The following is a 27,341-nucleotide window of genomic DNA, read 5'->3' as shown; positions in this document are numbered from 1 at the left end:
ATTCCTATGAGGGAGTTACAAAATGCTCGTGAATCGTATATCCCACGAACATGTTCGTAAAAGTTTGTACTTTTTTCACAAACATTGTTCGTAACATGATCACTTGACGAGCATTTTTTATACTTTTACAAACATTTGTTCGTAAATACACAAAAAAATGTTCGTAAATTTTTGTCATTTGTTCGTAAATGTTTGTTTTCCTGTCGAACATTTTACGAACATTTACGAACAAATGACAAAATTTTACGAACAAATTTTTGTAAAAGTACAAAAAATGTTCGTCAAATGATCATATTATTACGACCAATGTTTATGAAAAAAATACAAACTTTTACGAACTGGTTTGTGGGTCATACGATTCATGAGCATTTCGTAACTCCCCCATAGGAATTCACAAACATTTACGAACATTTTTACAGAATATTTTTTTCTGTGTAGAACAATGTTGTGATTTGTTGTCTGAATTGATAAGGTCCACGTACCTTGGTCTCGATTGATATTGTTATTGTTGTTATTTTTTTATAAAAGAAAACATAAATTTTTCAGATTCTTGGTAGGGGCGACCGGGGCAGAATTAGCCAGCAAATGATATCTTTCGTTTGCCTATAGTCAAGTGTCCTAATCCGGGCGCTTCGCTATCTGGATCGTTTATGAGTAGGTACTATTTGCCCCAGCATTTTTGAGAATGGTCACAAAATTACCTTTTAGAAAACAGCTCGATAAATGTATTTCCTTACAAAATAGGGGAAAATGACTTTCACAAAGTTGTAGAGCAGTAAATTTCCTATAAAACTGCACTAATTTGAAATTTCTGGGGCGTTAGGGTATTTAGCTTGTAAAAAAATAAAATATCCGTTTTGTGACTTTTGCGCCAGTGTCCCCTAACGTGAGTAACTTTGCAAGGGTAAAGAAAAAGTACTACAGAAATAAGAAAGTCGATCTCGGGACAGGATAGACTTAGAGAACAAAATATCTGAAGAAAATGTACAATCTTGGAGAAGGCTTCGGAGTACCGATTTTCTCGTTGACTTCCTGGAGCAGCAAATGATGGAAAGTCGTGGAAGTCTATCCAAAGTGTCCTTACACGCTACACCCGCACTATAAAATTATTTTCGGTATTTGAAAGTATATTTCTTCAATTTTTCTTAATTAAATCTTGGAATTTTCCTTTACAATAGATTTAATATTATAATATTTCAGAAATACAACATTTAAAATAATAATTACATAAAATTTAATTTTCCATTTATATTTGCGTCATAAAATTTATGTTTGTGTTGTATGTTGTATAAAAACGAAAAATAAATGAAAAAATGAAATAAAAGCTATTCACTTGCTTTCAAAAATACTAATTATTTAAAAATTAAGAATTTATTGAAATTTTATCTTTTTTTTTACTAAAATAAAATCGATAGCGTGTAACGGTTTTTGTGTTTAAAATTAACGACGGGGATGTTCGAAAAAGCTTTCAAACTTCCAATTGGAAAGCTCAGTAGTCGGAATTGCATGTGTTTTGACAAGTCGCGATTTTGTGTAGAAAAAATTTTATTGTGATATCTAGAATTTTAGAGGTGATTTCACTGTTTTTACATTGTATTCCTGTAGATAAAGTTGTCTATTATCTCCTTCAAAAGGAATCTTATGTGTAGAAATTCAATAATTAGTCTAAAATTGAAAAAAAAAATTCGTGTGGTTGACACCCTTTTGTCAAACTTTCTCCACTTTTGTTTTTTCACAATTCCCTTTGCTAATTTTCTGGGTTTCGCAGGATTTAGGGATTATTTGAGCTCACACGCCCCCCAAAAGAAATAATGTCGGAGAAGAGCCTCAAAGTGGGACAGCGTGTAGAGGTGACTGGGAAAGATGTCCGGGGGCAGATTGCCTACGTCGGGATGACATCATTCGCAGCAGGAAAGTGGATAGGAGTAATACTGGATGAACCCAAAGGGAAGAACAATGGCACAATCAAGGGCACGACGTATTTTACGGTATATCTAAAGTCGTTCTTATCCAAAAGCCCCAAAGTCATCCTTATTTGATTTTCCAGTGTGCTGAGAATCATGGTACTTTTGTGAGGCCAAGTCAATTGGTTCTCCTGGATGACAGCGGCAATCCCTTGGAAGACACCAGCCCTGAGGAGAAACCTCGTTCCCGATTGAGCAGGTAAGACTCACCGAAAATGCAAAGAATGCTCGTAGAAATTCTTAGTAGACTTTTTAGTGCTTCTCTGTGTTCATTTAAAAAAAAAACAAGTAGTGAGCAGAAATCCTCTTTAACTATAACTAACCATTTGCCTGTGTATGTTTCTGGCTGCATTTTTCCCCACTCATCATCATCATTCTCATCAAATGCAGCTCAAGTTCTGTCCGCTCAGTTAATACCACGAAGCCCACAGCGTAAGTACTTGTTAGGCAATAAACATCCCACTTTTCACTCTTTCTTGTTGAACCTTTGTAGTTTAGATATTAGATATCAAAGGTTGTTATGTAGAGTCTTGGGAGATGTCTAAGGTGCTCTATTTGGTCTTAGGAAAAATATTATTAATTTTCACAAGAACCTGGCTAACACATTTGCAAATGAGACAAGTGTCAGCGCTTTTTGGCAATTGCCGAAAAGGGACAGATAATCCTAACCGGCTTATGTAGGTGAGATTCTTAACGTGAGCTAACTCGGAGTGCATGCAAATTCGATTTAGAGCTGAAGTTGGGAGACGCCATTCAGTTATCTTGAATCAAATTCGTGAAATTATACAAATTTTGTATTTAAACCAAAATATCAAAGATTTGGATGGAGTGACAGAAAAGTGATATATGGGTGAAATGTAGACCAGAATGTACTCTATAATTTTCCTATAGAACATGATCTCATCGATTACTCAGAAGCCAAGATAAGCGAGGTTTTTTGTTTCTTAACTCGTTTTTTCATCCAGAGCGCCCCAAGTAGTCATTTGTTGAACTTCAACTATATCAAGGAATTGTTGTATTTTGTGGGACTTTCTATTTAAAACCCTATTTTAAGTGTCTTGGTGGAGTAGAGGCAGTCAAATTGGCATCTGAGTGATTTCAAAGCGTTATTATGGGAAAAATCAATTTTTTCACACTTAAACGGCAAAATCGAAGTGATAGCGTAGTCTGAGCGGAAAATGATGTATGGACGAAATGTAGAGACAAATGTGCTCTACAATTATGTCGAAGTAATCATCAAAATCGGTTCAGCGACAGTCGAGATAATTGAGGTTATGTGATATTGAAATTGGTTTTTCGACTGTGGCGCCCCTGGTGTTAGTCCCACAAAGTTCAAATGTTCTAGAAAGTTGTAGCATTTGGTGAGATCTTTCGTTTAAGCCCTCATTCATCAAAATCGGTCACATAGAACCGGAGATATGATTTTTTGAATTTTGTGAACTTTGACCCCTCATATCTCCGGTTCTGTTTTAACCACAGCGCGCATACGCACCATTTTGGAAACGTCCTAGACTGGACTACAACATACTAAAATTTCATTAACTTGCACAATGCCGTTTTTGAGAAAAGTGACTTTGAATTTCGATGAATTTTGACGCTATCACAGCGCCACCTGTGGTGACTTTTTGAACTTCCATCTGAAAGTGCTCATCGAGACGAAACCAAAAAGGTAAAATTTAGGTCGCTATGTTAATTAGAACCGGAGATAGAGGCCGGTCAATGTTCGAACTTTGACCCCTTATAGCTCGGGTCAGGGGTTATGGATCGACTTAAGGTTTTTTTTGTTTGCTAGGTATAATCAACGGCTACAACATACTAAAATTTCAGCCCGATGCACAATGGAATTTTTGAGTTATTTAACTTATAAGATTTAAAAATTTTCTTTTTAATAATAGCGCCCCTAGCGGTGGTTTTATGAACTTGCGATGTTAGAAGGGGAAGTGGCATTTCACGAGAGCTTTCCAAAAAGCCCTCACTTTTTAAATTCTGACAATTAGAACCGGAGTTATGGCCATTTTAAGAAATTTTTTTTGGACCCTTATAGCTCGGGTCGGGGGGGTCAGGGGACCTTAAGTTTGGTATTGATGGAAAGCTCTAAGGCCCAGCTATAACATACTAAAATTTGAGCCCGCTCGATGCCATAGGGGCGGAGCTATTGAGAAAACAAAAAAATGGGGGTCTTCAAAATGGCAGAAGGAGGGGTGGGGGGTGGGGGGTCAATGCACCAAGTTGCAATTTTCACCCGATATATAACCTTTGCCGAAAACCGCAAGTCGATATCTTTTTTAGTTTAGGAGCTATTAAGCTCCAAAGAGCGGCCGGCCGGCCGGCCGGCCGGCCGGGAACGTAAATTAGCCACATATATATTCGTGATCAGGAAGTGCTGAAACACGTTTTGGCCAAATTTGAGGTCGATCGGACGACATGAAATTTTGTTAGGATTATAGTAGGTGAGATTGTTAAGAATCTCACCTAATATGATGGCAAGAATTAACCATAACACTAAATACTTACTTAACGCCTTAGTAAAAGCCCTTAATTAAGTAGTATGTATTAAGAACATGAAAAGGGTTGCCACTTATTATTTTATCAAGGACATTTTACTAAGCATTTTTTAAGTACCAAAACGGTTAAGAATAAAACTTTATTCCTAATGTTTATAATAATTAAAAAATAGAACTTTCACACTTACACGGAGTTTCGCTTTCAAAAAAAAATCTCGGGACCGAAACAAAGCCCGCGAAGTCACTCCTCAGTGACAGAAAAATTTCATACCCATATAGCTGGGCCTTAGAGTTTTCGATCAATACCAAACTTAAGGTCCCCCGACCCCCCTGACCCGAGCTATAAGGGTCCAAAAAAAATTTCTTAAAATGGCCATAACTCCGGTTCTAATTGTCAGAATTTAAAAAGTCAGGGCTTTTTGGAAAGCTCTCGTGAAATGCCACTTCTCCTTCTAACATCGCAAGTTCATAAAACCACCGCTAGGGGCGCTTTCTTTAAAAAGAAAATTTTTAAATCTTAAAAGTTAAATAACTCAAAAATTCCATTCTGCATCGGACTGAAATTTTTGTACGTTGTAGCCGCTGATTATACCTATCAAACAAAAAAAACCTTAAGTCGATCGATAACCCCTGACCCGAGCTATAAGGGGTCAAACTCCGAATATTGACCGGCCTCTATCTCCGGTTCTAATTAACATCTTGAGCTAAATTTTGAGCTTTTGGTTTCGTCTCGATGAGCACTTTCAGATGGAAGTTCAAAAAGTAACCACAGGTGGCGCTGCGAATTGCGTCAAAATTCTTCAAAATTCAAACTCATTTTTTTCCAAAAAACGGCATTGTGCAAGTTAATCAAATTTTAGAGTGTTGTAATCTAGTCTATGACGTTTCCAAAAAGTGGCGTGGATTCGCTGTGGTCATAATAGAACCGGAGATATGGGGGGTCAAACTTCACGAAATTCAAAAAATCATATCTCCGGTTCTATTTGACCGATTTTGATGGGTGAGAGCTTAAATAAAAGATCTCACCAAATGCTACAACTTTCTAGAACATTTGAACTTCGTGGGATTAACACTAGGGGCGCCACAGTCGAGAAACCAATTTCAATATGACATAACCTCAATTATCTTGACTTTCGCTGAACCGATTTTGATGATTACTTTGACATAATTGTAGAGGACATTTGTGTCTACATTTCGTCCATACATCATTTTCCGCTCAGACTACGCTATCACTCCGATTTTGCCGTTTAAGTGTGAAAAAATTGACTTTTCCCATAATAACGCTTAGAAAACAACAAAGATGCCAATTTGTCTGCTTCTACTCGACCAAGACACTTAAAATAGGGTTTTAAATGGAAAGTCTCACAAAATACAACAATTCTTTGATATAGTTGAAGTTCATCAAATGAACACTTGGGGGGCTCTGGTCGAAAAAAGGAGTTCAGAAACAAATAACCTCAATTTTGTCGTAGATCAAGTTCTACGACAAAATTATAGAGAACATTCTGGTCTACATTTCACCCATATATCACTTTTCTGTCACTCCATCCAAATCTTTGATATTTTGGTTTAAATACAAAATTTGTATAATTTCACGAATTTGATTCAAAATAACTGAATGGCGTCCCAGAACTTCAGCTCTAAATCGAATTTGCAAGCATTCCAATTTAGCTCACGTTAAGAATCTCACCTACATAAGCCGGTTAGGATTATCTGTCTTTTTTTTCTTGTACGGGATGAGGTTGTCAGTCCCATGCCCGTGGAATCAAGTGCAGTGAAGCTCACTGGATGCAATCCGAACACCTTTAACGCCAGAAAATTCCTGGTGACTTTAAAGGGGTTTCGAACCCGGGATACTTGCATCATAGAGCGATTGCTCTACCATTTGACCCATTGAGTGCTTATTTTGCCCTTAACAGGGATTAATTTAATTGGGGATGCATAATGGGCCCAAAAGGAGGCCTGGGTGCAGCGGTTGCGCAGGGAACCGTCCCCACTGTAATCTAATCTAATCTAATCTAATCTAATGACCGTCATTGTCATTGTTCTCGGTCTAACGGCTAAGATCAAATTGTAGTATCTGTGGGCGTTTTATTGTGCTTAAAATTCCATTTGATTTATTAAAATTAGCAATATTTAAAGAGCAAATAAATTTATCTTAGTTAAAAATCATTTCTGGAATTAGAAAGACCTAAAATAATTTTCAGGCGGAGCTTAATTTTATGACACTCTTTTTAAAGTATATATATATACTTGAAAGATGACTATTTAAGAAATTTTATTGGTTGATAATAATATAGAAAAGAGACATTCAAAGATCCTTTAAATCGAATAGAGAATCCTTAGCATCTTCATCCAATTCCAAGTGGTGTAATGTTAATAAGAAATCAAAATCCATTTCTGCTTTCGTCTTTCTCTTTCTCTTGCTGCATTTAAATGGATGTGTAAATTAAGTGTGAGAAGGAAGTCACCTGTAAAAGCGCCAACAGCTCGTAAAGCAAGTTCTATGACTTCATCAGCATCAAGGTCGTCAAAAAAGTATTTTCTTTTGAATACCCTTAAGACACTTTTACAATGCTACTAATCTTCTCTCTTCTCTCATTCCCTTTTTGAACCTCTTTTAGAATTTCCACATTTTCTCGCACATTTTTTTTCTTTCCATACATGACACTTCACAAAATCCATTCATGTTGTGATTCTGGGAATTTTTTCCCGCCTTTCTCCTACGTCTTGTTCTGATGGATTTTTGCCTTTGGGTTTAGCTCTCGGTTGTCCCTGACGGGAAGTAGACAGAGTCTTGTTGGATCTCGAAGTCAATTGGCTTCACCAGCCGGTGAGAAGAATACTGGAGTCACAGTTACCGATGGCAAGGAAGTTCCAGCGTCAAAGATACCCGAGAAGCGTTCAATACCTCCACCAGAATCGTCTCTGTCTTCCAAGAGGTCTTCTTTTGTGGAGACTGGATTTTTGGAGACGCTTAAGCCTCAGTTTACACCAGGACAGTCCCTGACATCTCCGTCACCAGCCCTTACGACTGAGGATAAGTTGGCAGCTCTGCAGCAGCAACAGGAGATTGAGGATCTCAAGGGTCAGGTGAAGGAATTGTCTGAAAAGTTGGAGACACTCCGGTTGCGTCGAGCTGAAGATAAGGAGCGTCTTCGGGAGTTTGACAAGATGAAGACACAATTTGAGCAATTGCAGGAGTTTAAGCATAAAATCATGGATGCTCAAACGCAACTCCAGCGAGAGTTGCAGAGAGCACGTCAAGAGACGAAAGATGCAGTTGAGGCACGGGATAGACATGCTGAAGAAATGTCTGATCTGGCTGAGAATGTCGAAATGATTACGCTAGATAAGGAGATGGCTGAAGAAAAGGCAGATACGTTGCAGCTGGAGCTCGATCAAGCCAAGGAACGTATTGAAGAGTTGACACTGGATCTTGAGATTATAAAGACAGAAATGCAGAATCGTGGTGGAGATGGTCAGCCAGGAGTGACAACGGCCTATGAGTATAAGCAACTGGAGCAGCAAAATGTGAGATTGAGGGAGACTCTGGTAAGGCTTAGAGATCTCCTGGCGCACAATAATCACGAAATCCAGAAGATGCACAAAGAGTTGGAAACGAAGAAGTCTGAAGTGGCAGAACTACACCGCACAAAAGAGAAGCTTTCCAGTACTGTTGATGAGCTGGAAGTGCAGATGGTGGATCTGCAAGAGCAAGTGGATGCTGCCTTGGGGGCTGAGGAGATGGTTGAACAATTGGCAGAGAAGAAGATGGAATTGGAGGATAAGGTGAAGTCTCTGCAGGAGGAAGTGGCTGAATTGGAGGCTCTGGAGGAGGTGCATGAGCAATTGGTAGAGAGTAATCATGAGCTAGAGATGGATTTGCGAGAGGAATTGGATATGGCTCATTCGGCCAAGAGGGAAGCCATCAGGGAGAAGGATGCTGCTCTGGAGACGATTGTTGATCGTGATCAGACAATTCTGAAATTCCGTGAATTGGTGCAGAAGCTCAATGAACAGCTTCAGGATATGCGTGAGAAGGTGAATCAGGAAAATACTAAATTGACTAAGGATACCATTGCTGAGACAATTGATTTCAAGCAAATGTTTGCAGAATCCAAAGCTTTTACGAGAGCTATTGATCTTCAGCTGAGACAAATTGAATTGACACAGGCCAATGAGCATGTTCGCCTCCTGACAGCCTACATGCCAGACACCTTTATGAATCGAGGCGGAGATCACGATGCTATCCTTGTGATATCCCTTGTGTCAAGGATTGTATTCAAAGCGGGTATTATTGTTAATCAGAGCCGAGAGAGATTCCCACAGCCAACAACTTTCGATCGCAGTGCAATCCTTCAGGGTCATGATATTCATCAATTTGAATTCCGTTCTCGTCTACTCCATCATGTGCACAATTTGCAAACTATCATGCATCAATTTCTCTTTGGTCTAAACTCATGCACACCCGAAGTACTGCTGAAAGCTGGTGCTTCTCTGCCCGAGATGGTGGCTCAGGAGAAGACAATTGATGGAATTGTTGAACTCCTGAAGATCAATCAACTCGATGAAAATTCATCCACTGAAAACTTGGAGAAGTGCATCTCCTTCTTCAATGCAATGTTCTCAGTTTTGCTGGCTTCCGAGCAACTGATGAATGAAACCCAGTTTGTCCGGGACTGTATTGCTGCCATTGGAGCTGCTTGTGATTCCATCAGTACAGATGCTACCCTTGTTCAGGCACTGATCAAGGGAGGCGATGAGACGAGTGATTCGGGACTTTTGCTGCAGTATGTCATTCAGAATGTCGAATCCATTAGGCAACAATTGAAGCTGGTGAAGAGACGTCTACCCCAAGATATTAATGTGATCAAGTGCAATTTATCCCCTAAAACCATTTCGAATCTCAAGCAAATGGCCGAGAGTCTGGGAAAGTTGATGATGGTACTGTTCTTGGTGGCTAAACAAGTACTACATCTGGTGACTGTAAATACAGAATCGGGAGATGCTACAGTATCTCATACGAAGCTCTGGGACTTCCTCTCAGCAGCCTGCGATCGGATCTATGAACAAGATGATCGTGGTCCATCACAGAATATGAGAACTGTTTTGAGTGCAGTGAATACAGACATGTCCCAGTTGGCTCAGTATCTACTTGATCACGAATACGAAATAATGGCAGCTCCAGCTTCAGTGGAGAAACCCGTTGCTCCGATCATTCAGAGGGCACAGTTCATCAAGAAGCAACTTGAGGAGACCAAAACACTCACAGCAACTTTGGAGAATCGTGAAGCTGAGATTAGGCAGCTCAAGTTGGCGGCCAAGATGAAACAGAATGAACTGTCGGAGATGCAGATTCGGAAGGATTTGGCAGAGAAAAAGCTATCAGTGCTACAACATGACAATGAAATTAATGTGGAAAAGTTGCAGAGGAAGTACGATGAAACTCTTCAGATGCTGAAGAAGTAAGTTCTTCAGAGAAGTTCTTTCCTGTCGAATCAAAGATATTTACGGATGAGTTTTTTTTTAAAAATTAATTTACAGAAAAGAGAAGGAGTTTGAGGAGACAATGGATCATCTTCAGAGTGACATTGACACACTGGAGAACGAGAAGGGAGCTCTCAGAGAGAAACTAAAGGCTCATAGCAGCAAGAAGGGTGATCTCAAGTCAACTACAGCATTTGGTAAGTCGAAAAACTCATTAGTTTTTAAGTGGGATTTCCTCAGTTTACCAATTTTACATGTTACATAAAGTGAGATTCATCTGAGTGACTTCAGTACAGAAAGATTTACGGACAAATTACCATAAATTATTATTAAAAAAACGTTACAGCGGACCGACTGGTTAGAGATATCACCCAACATATTGTTTTACACGAAGTTCTACTTTAATTAGGATCCATAAAACTATTATGTCATACCCCTTCTCAAACTCTCAACATATGATTGAATTTTCAAAATTTGTTCATCAGCACAAATAAAAAATTTTGGTACAATTACGACTAATCGTGCTGAAGCCAAAAAAAAATTAATGCTAAATGATTCGTGACGCTCGTTAGCAAGAATTGAAACCTACTCGAAGTCGGTTAAAAAATACGCTCAATTCAATAGAAAAATTATTCAATTCAATTTATTTTCATGTCATTTCGTCTTTTTACCCCTTTTTCAATGTGTCCATCGCCGTCTTAGCGTTGATTCCAGCCTCCAGGACTAAACGATGGAAATGCCTATTCGCAGACTGTATGTTATCTGTTACAATATCATTGTTACATTTGCTTTGGGAATAGGCCAGAGGATTATAAAATTCATTCATTTTCAACCGCTTATGCCTATTGGGGTCGCAGGCCCATGACATTCAAATTAGCAGCCCACGCTTGTCGATCCTCCGCCACTTCAGGAAGATGTTCGGGTTCGATCCCAAGGCGTTCCAAGGCAAGATTCTGAATTTGATTTAGCCACCTTGTCCTAGGTCTGCCTCGAAGTCGACGCCTTCTCACAATGGTTTGCATAGCTTTTCTGGGGAATCTTTTTCTATCCATGCGCTGAACATGTCCATACCATCGAAGTTGTGATCTCTCAACCCGAAGAAGCAGCTTCTCGACTCTTAGTTCCTCACGAACGGTCACATTCCTCCCTCACTCGATCTCGAAGAGTGATTCCCTTAACCGCCCGAAGGTACCTCATCTCGGCAGCTTGTACTCGCGATCATGACCATAGGTGAGAATAGGAATAAACACAGCTTTGAAAACCGATAACTTAGCCGAACGGCTGAGCTCGGCCTTCCTCACCACGCTTCCGCCAAGCTCCCTCATTACTGCAGAAGCTTGACCGATTCGCGACGATAGTTCGGTGTGAAACCTACCATCACTCGTGAATAACACCCCGATATACTTGAACTTCTCCACGTGTGTCAATGCTTTACTATCAACATGTATGGTGCATTTCACAGGATGTCGAGAAATCACCATTACCTCCGACTTTTTGTCGTTCATCTTCATACCTGTTTCAGCACAAACATTTACAAATCGGTCAAGTGTGCGCTGAAGCTCTTCTTCGGAAGATCCAAAAAGAACCAAATCATCTGCAAAGAGGAGATGGCTCATCCTGAAATCCCCAAATAAATAAATTATAAAATTCATGAACTAAAATTTAGTTAGTCAACTTTTTTTATCACTTTTTGATAACTTGACTAGCGTTAGAAGTTGAGAACAGTTCTTACTGTCTTACTCTGCTATTTCGGCCTGGTACTTTGGGTACCAAGCTGTTTTGCATTGTAATGGTGTCTACACACTAGAAGCCATTTTCGTAAAAAAAATGTTTTTTTTTTAAATCCTGACGTTTCTGCCTACAAGGATAGAGGAAATTTTCATTAAAAAGGCATTTTTTAAAGAAATTTTTACTAGAGTGTAGAGGCCATAAAAGAAAGAAAAATTGATAGTAATAATTTGTGATCTTTTTGTTAATAGCTTCTAACTGTTTTCCGAATTTGATGAGTGTAAAATTAGACAAAATAGTGACAATATCCAAGATAATAGACTAACCAAGAACCACTGAAGGAGACACGATATAGTGTCGAAAGCTCTGGAACCTTGAGAAGGAAGAAGGCCCTTGATTCGTCTGGAATTTAGTTTTAAGTCGCGCAGATTGCACGTAATTTCTCTCCAAGTATATTTTATTCTTTAATATTTACATTTATTCAGTTTGAGTAATGATAAAAGCGTAATTGTACAATTGAGAACAAAATCACAATCAAAATCTCCACCTGTTATAAGCTAAAACCAACTCATTATTTTCACGTTGTTTATTAAAAAACTTCATCCTTAGTTCTGTATCCTAACCAATTGATTTCAATATAATTTTTCCAGACATTACAGCATCTTCTCCGTATATTGCCCAAGAACTTTCCCTACTTCAGAAGGCTTTTGCGGAGGAGCGTGCTGAACGTATGAAGCTCCAAGCAACCGAATACATGAAGGTTCTCAACAGCTTGGAGCCCATTCATGTTCCGAAGCCACCAGATAATCGGATCAGGGACTTGGAGAAACAATTGAGGGAAGTGAAACATGAGATGATAATGTCAATGGTGAAAGAGGGTGACATTCCGGAGGGCAATACCAAGCACACAAGTATCCAGAAGAGGTTGATGGATCAGGAGAATCAGCACAAGCAAATCAGGAGTGAATTGAAATTGCGTGCTGAGTCGCTAGCCAGTGAAATTCTAAATGAATATCTTCAGAGGAAACCTCATCGTTCGGCCAAGAGTGACTTTGCTAAATTTCCTGCTGTTCAACTAACTAAGGTGAGTGATTCAATTGTGGACTTTTCTGTGATTTTCAAGCATTTGAAAGGCCATTCTTTTGTATGATTTTTTTTTTGTAGGCAATGAGGGAGCAGTAGATGTTTACAGAGAAAGCTTTTTGTATCTCTCGCATAAGTATCCATCAGAGTTAATTTATTCTATACATATATACATATATATTGAACAAAAAAAAGGCATTCTTATCACTAAAAAAAATTCCCCTAATATCGCAGATATCTTTGTTATTTAGTAAACCTGTGCTGCTAAGTGTCCTTAAAACGCGCTTAGTCTTGTGTACTGAGTTGTGCATTTTCGTCCGGAGGTTCTCGGTGATCTTTCTTGATCATTGAGTGCATCTCCTCCCCGGGACAATTGCCATTGGCGATAACTTGAGGGCGTTGGGGTTGAACGTAGGGGGCTGGACCGACAATACTGAGGACCACAGGAAGGAACACAATACCGTGAAAGAGACCGAATAAGATGACAAGGAGGAAGATCTTGAAGAAGGATTTGAAGATGTAGGCTTTTGATGTGGACAGGAGGGATAGTGCTAATAAAGTTGAACCTCCGCCGTAGAGAACAGCCTCTCCGATGTGCATGAGACAATTGAGAGCTCGTTGATTACGAGATCCGGTAACTGTGAGAAAACTGTGGCCGATGTGAGCAGCATAGTCCACACAGAGGCCAACAGCTAGTTGGAGTCCAATGCAGCTAACGAGATCTATAGTTAGACCCCAGCGTTGCATAAATCCGCAAACATTGATGAGGGTTAGGAGGACGCAGATGAAGATCCAGAAGCAAATCTGGAGGTTGACGATGAGGATGGCTGTACAGATCATGACACAAACGAGAGCTAGAGTGATATTTCTCAATACTTCTTCATCGATTATCTCGTCTGTGATCCAGTTGCCGAACATCTTGGACCAGGCCGTTGCGAATTTATCGCCAGTGGTTAGATTTACTTCAGATGCAATTCCATAGATTTGACGCATCGCTGGTACATACTGATCCCGGTGAAAGAACTTCTGGAAGTGGAAGTCAATTGAAGAGACCTGAAAGAAGAAGGATCTAGGCTTTACGGATGCAGACATGATTTTTTTTAATAAGGTAAGTAATTATGTAGGAGTCGATTCTTCTACAATAGTCCTAACGGTTATTTATTTGAAAGTTGTATGCCCTTTCCCTTCATGAAAGCACGAGAGTAATATGATACGAGAGGGGAAATAGAGGCAGTCTTGGTTTGATCGTGAAATGAGGAGCATGAAGCTCCGAGTTCTGGGCTCCTGAGAGCGAATAATTGGTTATTCCAGGGTCCGCTGCAGTAAACGCGTGATAAAAGTTGTGATTCCGGACAGGAGGTAAGTGAAGAGCAGACACCCAGGGACAGCGTCCGTATGTGTAGAGATATGGTCATACTTTCTCATACTAAAAACGTACCTAACACAGGAGTTAAAGGTCGTATTCAGACGACGTCTTGAGTCAGTATCACAGAAATCAAAGAGTTCCACAGAATAGGGAAAGTGTGGCACAAGAAGGGAGCAGACCAAGATTTGGTGTGCAAATAGCAACTCTACGTAGGGTGTAAAGAGCAAAATTAACCTTACGTCAAATTGCAGAGACATGATCATGGCAAGTAAGAGTGTCATTATAAATGACACCAAGATTACGAGCATGATCTGTTACAAGGATGGAATCTCCTGAGAGTAAAACGGGGCTGGGGAACGGCTTATTTTGCCTATTTCCAATAACCAGGAAGTGGGACTTTTTGGGATTGAAAACCAATCCATTAGCAACAGCTCAGTTCTCAACCAAGGACAAGCTGTTACTAATAACAGCAAAAGCTGCAGCAGAAGCTCGAGGATCACCAGAACAATAAATCTGAAGATCATCAGCATAAAGATGATGCTGAATATGCGGAATTTGAGATGGAAGATCATTAATAAATAATAATAATAATAATGGTGGCACAACGTTTCATAGAGGAACTAGGCCTTCCCACAAGGGGAGTTCGGGACATCCATTATTATTTTTTTCTTATACAGGGATGGGTTTGTCAGTCCCATGACCCGTGGAATCAAGCATAAAGATGATGCTGAACATGCGGAATTTGAGACGGAAGATCATTAATGAATGAATAACGAGAAGTCACCCAAAAAATTAATTCCTGAGGTAGTGCATTTTTGGTTAAAAAATCATGAAAATGGCTTGTTGTACGGTCAAGTGTTGAGAGTCCGTGTCCGTAATGCTGTAAAAATGTATCAACATTTTTTAATGTTAATTTTACGCCTTTTTAAGGGTAAAATTAACACGAAAAAGGGTAACTTTAACCCCCAATACACCTAAAAAGGGTAATATTTACACCGATTTTGGATCAATACTGCAGGGTAAAATTAACATTTCCGGAATGTTATTTTAACTTTTTCGGATTTTTCTCAGTGAAGGAATTCTACTACTTGGAGAAATATTATAATAGTGGAATAGTGTATCTTCGACTAGGGCTGGAGAGATAAGATAACGTACTCCTCAATGCTTTCTCCAGCTATATTCTTTAATCTTCAATTTGATCGCAATAATAGCAAGTCTTATTAAAAATCTCACCTTTATCCGTGGTGCCGCTTGTCCACACTCCAATTTCTTCTCAAATCGGAAATTGGCCTGATATCGTCCTCCGTCATGACTGAAGAGAAATTTCGACAGGTACAGCCTCCATTCATAATCCGACACATGGTCCCTAAAGAGATCCTTCTCGTAGTAGATCCGTACAAAGTCATAGAAGTGATCTACCCAGGAGTTGACATTGTAGAGGATGTCAGATTCATTTTTTACGCGATTACTCATCTCGAAGATATTGCCAAAGTCCGCTGTGTAGTTTACTTGACCGATAAATATTCCACCATCGAATCCCATTGTCGGGAACAATTTATTTCGTTGTGGGATGAATTTTCCCAAGTGAGTCTCACTTGGGACAAACCACATAGGGTCAAACTTTTGTTCCAAACGCATAAGGCTCTCTGCACTGAGTCCTGTGATCCCAATAACAGTCATTAGAACTACAATCTTTCCGGGTTTTGTGAGAATACAGCGGGAGTAGATGGCTTTGATACTGCTTTGCATGAGGCGCCTGTCGCAGCAGAGTTTCACCTTATCCTCTGAGTGGATAATGCAGGGAAGAACGGCATTTCGACGGGCAGCAATTCGACGTTCATCGAGAGTAAAAATGGCCACGAAGAAGGTCACAGCATAGAGATATGTCATGAGGATACCCACAGAAGCGTAGATACAGAAGGATTGCAGGGACGGGAGAACAGTCGTGGAGCCTACGAGGAAGGCAACAATATCTGTGAGGGATGTAACGGTAATTGAGGCCCCGGCATGCCTCAACATCAATCCCAGTCGATCTGGGAGAGTCAAATCCTTGGCATTTTCAGCATTTTGAACTTTCCTCCAGCATGCCATCATCACAAACATATCATCCACGCCGAGGCCGAGAAGCAAGAATGGCAGGGATGTATGAACAGGGCCATAAGAGACACCCAAGAGGGAACAAATTGCACAGCCTGAGATAAATGCCATTCCAACTGTTAAGAGGCCCATACTCCCTAGCATCAGTCTCAATTCAATCCAGCTGAATTTAGACAGGACGCTCTGCATATAAATAAAGACTATGATCATTCCTATCATAAGCTTATCGATATCTTGGAACATTGAAGCACCGCTGATATCTCCAAAGCTGTAGAAAAAAAAGGAGGAAAATTATCACAAATACCTGAAAGGTTTACTAGGAAGAACAACTCACCTCTTCTCGGTCATGTAAAATACAGAAAAGTTATCAGAAGTGAGATTTTTGTCCAGTTTGTTGAGTACATGAAGAAATTCTTCCTCCCAAATGAGCGTCTCTTTGGATGCCCATTCACCAGTTCCGGCCATATTGCCCTGTTCCTGGGGATTCAGCGTGAGGTAGTTCATGTACAAAAACCACCGACTCATGATTCCTTTGGCGCTCACAATATGCCCTGAACTGTTTCGTTCAATCCCTCCCAGGAAACTGGAAAAATTAGTAAAATGTCCAGAGAAGGGGCTTACTGTGACCGTATTTACTGTCGTAAGGATATCCTCTCGAGTGAGATTAGCAATTTTTTCTCGATCGAATTTCCACAATTCCAGGAGATTTTGCTGGTAGCATCCCAGAGGAAGGGCATTTATCAGTGGGCAGTAGATTTGAGGAGAGAGGTCGACGCTAGGATTGAATTTCCTAGCTGAATTCTGTGTTACAGGAGCTTTATCTGTGTTGAAAAAGTCATCGTCAAAGTTGAAGTCAAGACCATCCTCGTCATCCGGGAGATTTACTTGTCTCTTCTGACGATTCGGCTCACTCGTGTATTCAGCAATATAAGGTACCCTGGTAAAGGAGAAGATTTTTGAATCAACACATCAAATTTTCTCGTTTATCTCTTTTATGAAATTATTGAAGTTTTTTCGTTTCTCAAAATTGCTTTTAATATTATTGGGGTTTGCGTATGCTTTCTTAAAACTTTTTTGAAATTCTCGATTTTCGCAATTTTTTAGTTCTTAAGTTTTGGTGTTCTGGGATCTGTGATCTTACAGAAATTCTCTTGCGATCTACGAGCTTCTTATATGCTTTACTTTATTAGGATTGCCGAACTTTGAAAAACATTTGTCTGGGATTTTTTGCATTCCGGTAAAGTGTATTTTTTTAAAGTATAGATTTGTCGATATTTTACTCGGGATTCAAGTTCTAGATAAAGCCTTTCAAATTCAAAAGCTACGTGATGCTTTTTTTGGATTCCGAATTTACCAAAACTCGGGATTTACGCGGTTCTCGATAGTTTTTGGGACTCTTGAAATTGCAAAACATTTCTTAAGATTTCTGGATTTAGCGAAATATCGGAGATTTTGGAGGCAGAACTCTCGTCGCGAATCGGTCAGGCTTCTGCAGTAATGAGGGAGCTTGGCAGAAGCGTGTTGAGGAAGGTCGAGCTTAGTCGATCGGCTAAATTATCGGTTTTCAAAGCTGTGTTCATTCCTATTCTCACCTATGGTCATGAGATTTGGGTAATGACCGAAAGGGTAAGATCGCGAGTACAAGCTGCCGAGATGAGGTACCTTCGAGCGGTAAAGGGAATCACTCGTAGAGATCGAGTGAGGAATGTGGCCGTTCGTGAGGAACTAAGAGTCGAGGAGCTGCTTCTTCGGGTTGAGAGATCACAACTTCGATGGTATGGACATGTTCAACGCATGAATGAAGAAAGATTCCCCAGAAAAGCTATGCAAGCCATTGTGAGGAGACCTCGGCCTCGAGGCAGACCTAGGACAAGGTGGCTGAATCAAATTCAGAATCTTGCCTTGGAACGCCTCGGGATCGAACTCGAACATCTTCCTGAAGTGGCGGAGGACCGACAGGCGTGGGCTGCTAGATTGGATGTCATGGGCCCGCGACCCCAATAGGGATAAGCGGTTGAAAATGAATGAATGAATCGGAGATTTTGAGGAATTGTGTAAGTTTACTTACAGTAAAGTTGTTTTTGGGATTTCTGTATTTGGCGATATTTTTAGAATTCTGACAAAACCATTTTTCGGGATTCAAGAAACCTTTTTTTTTAGGATTCTGGAGCTTTATGAAGTTTCTTGGAATTCAAAAACTACGTGAAGTTTTCTTTCGGGATTCCCGAATTTGGACAAAATCCTTCTTGATACTCGATAGGTTTTTGGGATTTTCGGACTTTGCAAAGTTTTTTTTTTTAGGAATCACAAGCCTTGTGATTCCCTTGTCTTGTTAGCAAAACACTAAAAATTTGAGGAGTTGTCTAAGTTTTCTTTTTCATTCTTAGAGGCTCTATGCAAAATATTCTTTGAATTTTATGGATTCGATGTGAATCTTTTTTGCGTTTCTCGAATTTAGCGATATTTTAGGATTCTTGCTTAGCGCAGTTTTCTCGATTTTAATGAACGTTTCGTTATTTTAAGAGATTCAAGAGCTCTTTGGAACTTTTTAGGATTGGACAGCTACGTAAGCTTTATTTGGATTCTAGAATTTGGCAAAACTTTTCTTGGGATTTACAAGGATCTCGAATCTCGATACATTTTTGGGATTCATAAACTTTGCAAAGGTTTTCTTGGCATTCATAAGCTTTACAAAGCTTTTTCTTTTTAGTGGGATTCCAGGGATTTTGAGATTTTGATGCACAGAATTTTCGAATTTAGCACTAATTTTAGAATTTTTGAAAAGCTCAGTTTTATTGAAATAATGAACTTTTCGCTACTCATTATGGGATTCGGGAGCTTTATGGAACTTCTTAGGATTCAGTTGCTACGTGAAGCTTTATGGGATTTTAGAATTTGGCAAAAGCTTTCTTGGTATTAAAGAATATTTCGATACGTTTTTGGAATACTTAGATATTGATACTTGGATTCACAAGCTTTTGGAACCTTTTTTTATTGAGATATCAGGATTTAACCTCATATTAGAAATTTTGAAAAAATGCAATTTTTTTTTTGGTATTCCTAGGCTCTGCGCAGGTATTCTTTTGATTTTCTGGATTCACAGTGAAGCCTATTTGAAATTTTCGAATTTAGCGATAATTTTAGAATTCTTGCAAAGCGAAATTTTTTCGAATTTTCGTTACTTTTTATAGGATTCGAAAGCTTTTTGAAATTCCTTGGATTTCGAAAGCTACGAGAAGATTTACTGGGATTCTAGAATTTGGGTTGCGAGAATCTCGATACATTTATGATATTCTTGCACTTTGAAAAACTTATCTTGCAACTCATAAGCTTTGCGAAGCTTTTTTTTATTTTTATTGAGATTTCTGGCCTTAACGAAATATTGGGATTTTCAGGCTCAAGTGCAAGTATTCTTGGGATTTTCTGGTTTCAAAAAATTTTGTGGGATTGCTCATGTATAACGGATCCAAACTTACTTGAAGCAAATATCTTGCCATCCCAAGTGGGTTCCATTGGGCAATACTGGGTTTATCTTTGCCACAGCATCATAAATATCAGCTAACTTAAGCAGAACTTCAGGCTCCAGAACATTTGGAGCTGTAACAAGTGCCAATTCCGTTCGAAAACCCTCCTCAAAAGAATGAATCAACCACTCTGTGTCCTTCAGAAAGCGGGATTCTGGCCAGAAAGAAAAAAGAATCAAACGTGAGATCGTGATAAAAGTCCAATAATTTAATGTCACACCTCTGGGAATCCACAGCTTCATGGGATCACGTTCTGTGTGGAAACAGATAAAGCCCAGGCTGCAGAGGAGTACAGTGGACCAGCTGAATATGATCGTACGCCAGGGATTTGTTGCAACAAGGAAACCCAATCTGCAAAAAATGAAAAACTCATCAGAACTCTCTCCAGGTAAGAATTATCTATTTAATCTCAGTGATGTATATAATTTATTCTGGGACAATTCACGTTTATGGACAAGCACAGTGAAAACATGTTTCCACTCATTTGCTGTCTAATTGTTACTTTTCACGATTTTCAATTGAAGCGCAAAACAGTAATTAGAAATAAACTCTATTATAAGTTTACAAGTGAAAATCCGAGGAATCTCATCAAAAGCGGGTTTTCTTGTTCATTAGAAGAAAATTCTAAAGCTATTTTAGATGGGAAAATCTATTTTTTTAATAGGATTTGAATAGTCTTATTGTGATCCAATGCAATGCGTCATAAAACTTTTGCTTTCTTCCAGTTAAATAACGATGACCTCTTAGCAAAATTCTGTAAAATCGTTTATTTGCACACTTGACTAAAAAGCATTCCCGTTTCTTGCGATCGAGATTTTATTTTCCCGTATAAAAACAATAGAAAGTTTTTTTTAGAATTTTAGATAATTAAAATATTCAGGTGACACAAATAACTTTTATGTCGCAAATTAAAAAGTAAAATTTTAAGAGGAGCAATAATTGTGTTTTTATGATATCATTATTTGTTTTTTTTTTTGTTGAAGCATATACAGGAAATCGTGACTTGTTCTTTTCTTTAATTTATTTATCTACTATTGTATACTTTTCTTTCGGATTTGAAAACTATCCGATAATAATGTAAAGAAAAAACTAGCTTTATTTATTTATGGAAATTTTGTTTACTTGCAAGATTAATACAAACAATTCTATACCATTTTTATTATTTTTCTCAATCAGTTCAAGCTGATGTGAAATTGCAATTTTCTTATATTTCTTTTTTAAAATACTTCTTAAAGTTCTTTTAGAAAACAAATCAAAACCGCATCCCTATATTTTACATGCAAATCTTCCAAAATGCTCAGGTCAAATTGGTTAATGTAAATGAAAAATGATTTAGAGAATGATTCATTTAATGTCTCCCACATTCGTAACAACAAACAAAAAATCCCAAAATTAAAAAGAAATAACAAATGGACAAAGCATCTTCGCCATGTATACCGGTTTAAACTTAATTGCTTCAAGCTCCACGGAAAATATTAATGAAAAAAAAACACAGGTAGCTTGTTCGAAATTGCCAAAACTCAATTAAAATATTAATTTCATAAAAAGTCACAAAAAACAAATTTTAAAATTTAATATTTCCTAAATTAAGTTTGGCAAATGAAGTCTAGTTTAGTGCATGGATAATGGAAATTTAAACCTTGTCAAAAGTTTTAAAATTATTTACATATGAAAGAATTAACCCCTCAAGGAATTTGACCTTATATTTCACATCGATGTTCCAACATCCAGAAAGAAATTTATGATAAAAAACGGTCGATTTTTTAGTAAAATTGTAACTTTTTAAACAATTTTTCCCACTTGTATTACTAAAATATCAAAAGACCAATTATTATACTGAGAGAAATCCGAAAAAGTCAAAATAACATTCCTAGAATGTTAATTTTACCCTGCAGTATTGACCTGAAAACGGAGTAAATATTACACTTTTTAGGTATATTATGGGTTAAAGTTACCCTTCTTTCATGTTGATTTTACCCTTAAAAGGTGTAAAATTAACATTAAAAAATGTTGATATATTTTTACACCCAAAAAATGTTAAAATTATGACGAAAAAAAGTGAATCGCAGACGTCGCAGCCTCTTTTCTCAGTGTTGGTTACAAAAATTTAAAATGTCGCAAACGTTGCAAAATATTTCTATTAAGGGAAGAGTACCCAGGATCGGAATGTTAAGAGACATGCTCGATGTTTAGTTGAAAATATAAGCCGCAAAATACTATTTGGTATTTTTGTGTCTGCTAATCGGCATACTAGTGATTCATTTAACTCTATTTGCACATTTGAATTTTAAATTTTAAGAAAAAATTAATAAAAAAAATAGATGTAATTGCAACGATGTACTCTGTACTTCGGATCGTCACAAATTTAATCAGGTTTATTACGGAAAATTGGTTTTAAAAATTAAATCTAAACTATTGCACTGCATTCTTATGAGAGTTAAATGGTGAAAAGTAGTTATTAATTTTTAAAAATTCATTTGAATTGGTGCGACAATCTGATAGTAACCTGACGATCCGAGAAACACTGCCGATCGCTGGTGCTCTTCCCTTATAAAAATTTACAACGAAATAGACAAAATACCTGCCGAACTGAAATTGTCAGATTACTTAATCTTGAGATTGTACTGTTCGAACTCTTAGAGAGAATAGTTATAAATCCGCTAAGGTGTCTACACATTGGAGCTGATTTCATCAAAAAACTATTTCAAGAATTCTTGAAAGAAAAATTCCTATTTTTGAAGGAATTTTAGAAGAAAAATGCCTCCACATTTGGGTTTATTTTCCATCAAAAATTCTTGACAGATTGCTATCATTCCCAAGTCTCTTGCTCTTGTAATAGCTTTTCATGAAAATTTGTTATTTCTCTGTTGAAAAAAAAAGCGAGAAAAATGTTTGTGGAAGTTCCTTGGGATAGTATTTAGTGAATTTATATGGAAAATTTCCCAAAAATGCGAAGGAAGAGTGTTTTTCTGGAAATGTCGTTCCCGGTGGAATCCAACCCAGCCTTTGAAGGAACACTTCCTCAGATTTTTCTCTAGATATTGACGGAAATCATTGCAACTGTGTATTCCTGAGGTGTTCTTCAGTACAGTGGCTTTGTACACTGATGCATTAACTTCTGGTAATTTCTAGAGAAAAAAATTAGAGGAAATGTTCCTTCAAATCGGATTCCACTAGGTACAACATCTCCAGAAAAAAAACACTCTTTTTTTGCATTTTTGGAAAATTTGCCATACAAATTCACTATAAATACTATCTCAAAGAACTTCACCAAACGCTTTTACTCACTTTCTCCATCAGAAAACAACAAATTTTCATGAGAAACAATCTTGAATCGTAATGATTTCCTTCAATAATTCTGTCAAAAACGACTTTGATGAAATTTGTTCCAATGTGTAGAGGGTAATTTCCTTCAAAAATTTTTGATGGAAATTACTTTGAATTGGATATGATTTTTGAAAGAAATTACCTACACAATAGACAAATTTTCTTCAAAAACCCATCTTTTTGTCAAAAATGCATACCAATGTGTAGGCAAATTTTTTGATCCACACTTCTTGAAGCTCATTTTTGACAGAAATTTCTCATAATGTGTAGACACCTTAAAGTCACGGACCTAGAGCCTAAACAGTAAAAGATATCAACTTCCGGTCTTCAGTGATCCCCAATTAAAAAAACATTATTTCCAGACGTTTTTTTTTCTATTTTGCCCTTACTTCCTCCAACCCCCTCCAAAACCACGGGTTTTTGGTTTATTTGTAAAATATTACTATATTTCTGCAATTTTCAAAATGTTTTGGAGGTAGCCTAGGAAAATATTTCTTCTATGCATACCTATGACCGGAAAAATCGCCATTTTAAATTACGGAAGGTTAATCACTTACTGAGTTTACTGAGGATCAATCACTTCGGAATGCGCATTTTTTAACAAACTTAGGTAAATTTGGATTTTTTAGAAAGGTATTGAAATTTCAAACCAGGCTACATTGGTCTTCATCGGTAAAGTTACGATTTTTGAATAATTTTTTTAATGGTAAAAGATACCGACTTCCGGTCTTCAATGATCCCTCCCCCATAAATGGGTATTATCTTACACGGTCTTTTTTCTTTTTCCCCTCAGCACCCTCCAACCCCTGCCAAACCATGTTTCTTCGTTTTTTTTTTCAAAATCGTTTCAAGCTTTTTCAATGATTTTGGGATATGTTTTAGAGGTAGCCTAGGCGGACATATCGTCCACAAATATGACCGGAAAAATCGCCATTTTGAAAATCTAAGTATCAAATGTCAATCACTTTGAAGGGTAAAATTTTCAACCGATTTGGTTGAATTTGGATATTTTGGAAAGATCTTGGCATTTCTTATCTGGCTATAGCAATCCCAATAGGTAATGAATTGGTCAAGCAATCGTAATTAATTCATTTTTCTCGATTATCCCTTTTTATTTGTGCATGGGTATGTTATTAATGTAAAAGTATTCTAACGTACACTTTTTAACCAATTTTTGAGTGCTGAATTGTTTTTCGATTTGTGAATGAATTTAATCGTTATAAACCCCGGTATACTCCCAAAAAATATGTAAAAAGATAATTTATGAATAACTCTATCTAGTGAGGTCGAGCATTCCGCAAAGCTAGGATGCTTTTCCATCTCTTTTTCTTAAGGATAGGTACTAGAATTCGTGAATATGATAAATTGCTTTATATTATTATTTTATACGGAATAGTAACTTATTTATCCAAATAGCAATAATACAATATAATTTTTCAGTGCGTATAATTGTTCCAATTTGACAATTACAATTAGGGAGGAAATTATAATAAAGACTTAAAATTATTAAACACAATTTCTAGATAATAATTAATTGTTCTGTGAATATTTATTTTCTAAAGCCATGCATACGTGCAACTTATCCACTTTACCTAGCTTTCACTTTTAGAACTAAAATAAGCAAGCTTTCGTTGGAATAAAGCACTTAAGAATAAATTTGTTTTTTTTATCATTTTATTATTTCTAGGTTTATGCACTGATTATGATACCCAACGACCTTGAGAATTATTTTGCGAAGAAATATAGGGGAAGTACTTATAATTTTGGACAGTCTGCATATAAGCATCGATATCCTAAGTTTGAAGTGCCATATTTTCAATACTAATTGACTTTTCTTGTTACTCTCTTTTCAGAAGGATTGTTTAGAAACTTGGCAAGCTATTTATCATCTCATTTTTACTAAAATTAGTTTTAATACGTTTAAAAATGAATTGATATGTAGAGGTGAATTTGACTCTTATTTTGGACAACTTGGTTATTAATTTTTACAACTTGTCTGTAAATTTGGACAGATAATCCGCCTCAATAGGATGCCCATTGTTCTTCATTTTATGAACCAATCTTATCAAGTCCTCTTCCTGGTCATGTAAGGGAAACGTGGAATGTCACAAGAAGCCCAGAAACTTTCCATATCATTCATTAAAGTGAGTTGACTTCGGTACTCCAAGTACGTGCGGATTCGCTCATTCCCTGCCCTTTCCGGGAGCCTTTCAAGGCATTTCTCACTGCATCTCTTTCGTAGAGATGATGCTCCTTTATTTCTCCAGGCATTTGTCCAACCTAGTCATCACAAAAGCTAAAACTTCACGAAATTTCGTGAGAAAAACACCTGTCCAAAATAAGAATCATCACCTCACTGGTGAATGTCTTAAAAAAATTCCCATTTTTCACACGAAAAATATAATTCACAAGGCAAATCTCACTTCAGGTCAAATGTACAAATCATCAGTAACGTGAATCAACACAATATTCAATGAATATTCAATAATATCACTCAAAAACAGCGAACAAACTTTGTTAGTACTTCACCAAAACTAAATAAGACTGAAGTAAGCCACGAAGTTCTGTCATATTTCTCGTAAGCAATTGCTCACACTGAATTTTCAACAAAGCAATTTCAACTCAAATCATATTCAAATTTTAACGTATTTAGTGTTAAAATATTCCAAAAAGAACAAATATTTAGATAGAATTCATTATTCATCAAATATTGGAATAAAAATCCATCATTTTAATCAATTTATTTTTAGTGTCCAATGTTATCCTCAAAGTGTCCAAAATAAGAAACTGGACAAAATTAGAAGCATTTCCCCTAATTTGAAAAAGATAATTTTGGAGGAAGTTTGTAGAAGTATTTGAATGTCAATAAAAATGCAATTTCCATTTTGCTCTTACTATATAATTTTGTGAAATGAGAAGTGGAAAATTCCTCTATTATTTCTCAATTTAAATTAATTTTCATATTTGCATACACGAACGAGAAGATCATTGCAAACATTGCATAAATCTAGTGCTAATTTTATTGATCACAATTTCATCACCTGTAGAAAAAATCGGCAATTCCATTGGATATCCGTGAGGATAGTGATCCTGTTTTATTTTTCTTTGTATTTTCTTCAGTCATTTCTGAATTCTTTTTGTTGTATTACTGATAATCAAAGAATCACTTCTTGTTCTGCAATTTCTGTCTATTTTGTTCTCACACGACTTCTTTGCTTCTTGTCTAATGATCACAGAAGTTTACAAACGAGTTCTTTAAGAGTGTTGAGAGTTGTGTATAAAAATGTGCCTCCAGCAGTGACTAAACAAAATTGCTCTTCAAGAACAAATAAGAATTAAAAAAAACTTCTTAAAGTATCAGAGGTCGGTGAATCACATGCATGCTTCACTATATTTTTCTTTATTGAATTATTGAGGCACAGAGTGTTGAAGATCCATTGCTAATTTATGGAACGAGACACGCACAATCAATAAAAATTATAACTGGCGATAGAAAGATTATCAGTAACCACATAGAGTAACATTATGATGTTTTTGTGCTAAAAGAACGTTCTTGACACTATTTTCCTATGCTTTTCCGCAAACTTTACACACACATTTGTGGGATTTTCATTGAGAAAATCATCTCGTAAGCACAACTTTTCAGTACGCTAGAATTTGCTTGATGTTGGACAACATTTTGCGGGGGAGGATTTTGTTGGAAAATTTGGTTAAAAGGTCAGTTTTTACAGTGGTTTTTCTGAATGAAAAGTGAAGTCGCGACAATTGGATAGAAAATGTATAACATTCTCATATCGCGGCGCAACTCAGACTGAGAATTTCAATGGAAAATACTCACAGCTGAGGTCATATTCCTCTCTCTACCCATTTTCAGTGCCATTTCCTGTCTCTGTCTGACCAATAGTATCTAAATTAAGCCGGTATTTTGCACACTGTATGATTTTCGCGAGAGAATCGTGCAAAATTTACGTCATGCCTGATACAAAATTTACGCATGTGTTTCCCCCAACAATCTTCTTCAGAGAATTTCTGTCTTAGAATCATTACAAAGTTCTGAGGGAGATACTGGAGATACTAGTAGTAGTTAGACAAAGACGGATAACCAATAGGTACCATTATTATACATACCTGGAACTGGAAGGTGATTTTATGTAATTCTCTCACCTTGTCTCAAAAAGCGCGGGAAACGAAACTTCTTTCAGCACTGTACTGCCATCTCACAGAGAAAACACGCCTGGAATTTGTAACTTTGGCGCGA

At 37.4% G+C, this 27,341-nt stretch overlaps 2 protein-coding genes across 5 annotated transcripts; one reads left to right on the top strand and one right to left on the bottom strand.

Moving 5' to 3' along the window:
• The first annotated feature begins 1,493 nt into the window (after nt 1-1,493).
• LOC129807917 (dynactin subunit 1) lies at nt 1,494-13,004 on the top strand. 4 transcript variants are annotated; one of them, XM_055857525.1, is made up of 9 exons: nt 1,494-1,571; nt 1,769-1,988; nt 2,048-2,163; nt 2,355-2,396; nt 6,923-7,006; nt 7,231-9,936; nt 10,016-10,155; nt 12,337-12,770; nt 12,851-13,004. In XM_055857525.1, exons 2-9 carry the CDS (start codon nt 1,812-1,814, stop codon nt 12,866-12,868), a joined length of 3,717 nt encoding a protein of 1,238 aa, XP_055713500.1. In that variant the 5' UTR covers nt 1,494-1,571; nt 1,769-1,811; the 3' UTR covers nt 12,869-13,004. The 4 variants fall into 4 exon arrangements, with proteins under 4 accessions (XP_055713500.1, XP_055713507.1, XP_055713515.1 ...); XM_055857532.1 differs by lacking the exon at nt 2,355-2,396; XM_055857540.1 differs by lacking the exon at nt 6,923-7,006.
• On the bottom strand, nt 12,886-26,896 carry LOC129807990 (NPC intracellular cholesterol transporter 1-like). Its single transcript, XM_055857623.1, has 6 exons — nt 26,125-26,896; nt 19,977-20,107; nt 19,709-19,910; nt 16,567-17,169; nt 15,369-16,500; nt 12,886-13,822 (listed from the first exon to the last, which is right to left on the bottom strand). Exons 1-6 carry the CDS (start codon nt 26,205-26,207, stop codon nt 13,055-13,057), a joined length of 2,919 nt encoding a protein of 972 aa, XP_055713598.1. The 5' UTR covers nt 26,208-26,896; the 3' UTR covers nt 12,886-13,054.
• Between the last annotated feature and the right edge of the window lie 445 nt (nt 26,897-27,341).

Source organism: Phlebotomus papatasi, chromosome 1 (assembly GCF_024763615.1).
Source record: "Phlebotomus papatasi isolate M1 chromosome 1, Ppap_2.1, whole genome shotgun sequence".
NCBI lineage: Eukaryota > Metazoa > Arthropoda > Insecta > Diptera > Psychodidae > Phlebotomus > Phlebotomus papatasi.
Note: the sequence above shows the minus strand (reverse complement) of the source record. Positions and strands in the feature narration are given on the sequence as shown.

What these genes read in the sequence shown, in the direction of transcription:
- LOC129807917 (XM_055857525.1), top strand. Translation starts at nt 1,812, where the DNA reads ATGTCGGAGAAGAGCCTCAAAGTGGGACAGCGTGTAGAGGTGACTGGG. An exon ending in AATACCACGAAGCCCACAGC is followed by an intron (nt 2,397 to 6,922) that starts GTAAGTACTTGT and finishes GTGTAAATTAAG; the next exon opens with TGTGAGAAGGAAGTCACCTG. An exon ending in ACTCTTCAGATGCTGAAGAA is followed by an intron (nt 9,937 to 10,015) that starts GTAAGTTCTTCA and finishes ATTAATTTACAG; the next exon opens with AAAAGAGAAGGAGTTTGAGG.
- LOC129807990 (XM_055857623.1), bottom strand. Translation starts at nt 26,207, where the DNA reads ATGACTGAAGAAAATACAAAGAAAAATAAAACAGGATCACTATCCTCA. An exon ending in GAAGCTGTGGATTCCCAGAG is followed by an intron (nt 19,911 to 19,976) that starts GTGTGACATTAA and finishes CTTTCTGGCCAG; the next exon opens with AATCCCGCTTTCTGAAGGAC. An exon ending in AAGCGGCACCACGGATAAAG is followed by an intron (nt 13,823 to 15,368) that starts GTGAGATTTTTA and finishes TTCTTCTTTCAG; the next exon opens with GTCTCTTCAATTGACTTCCA.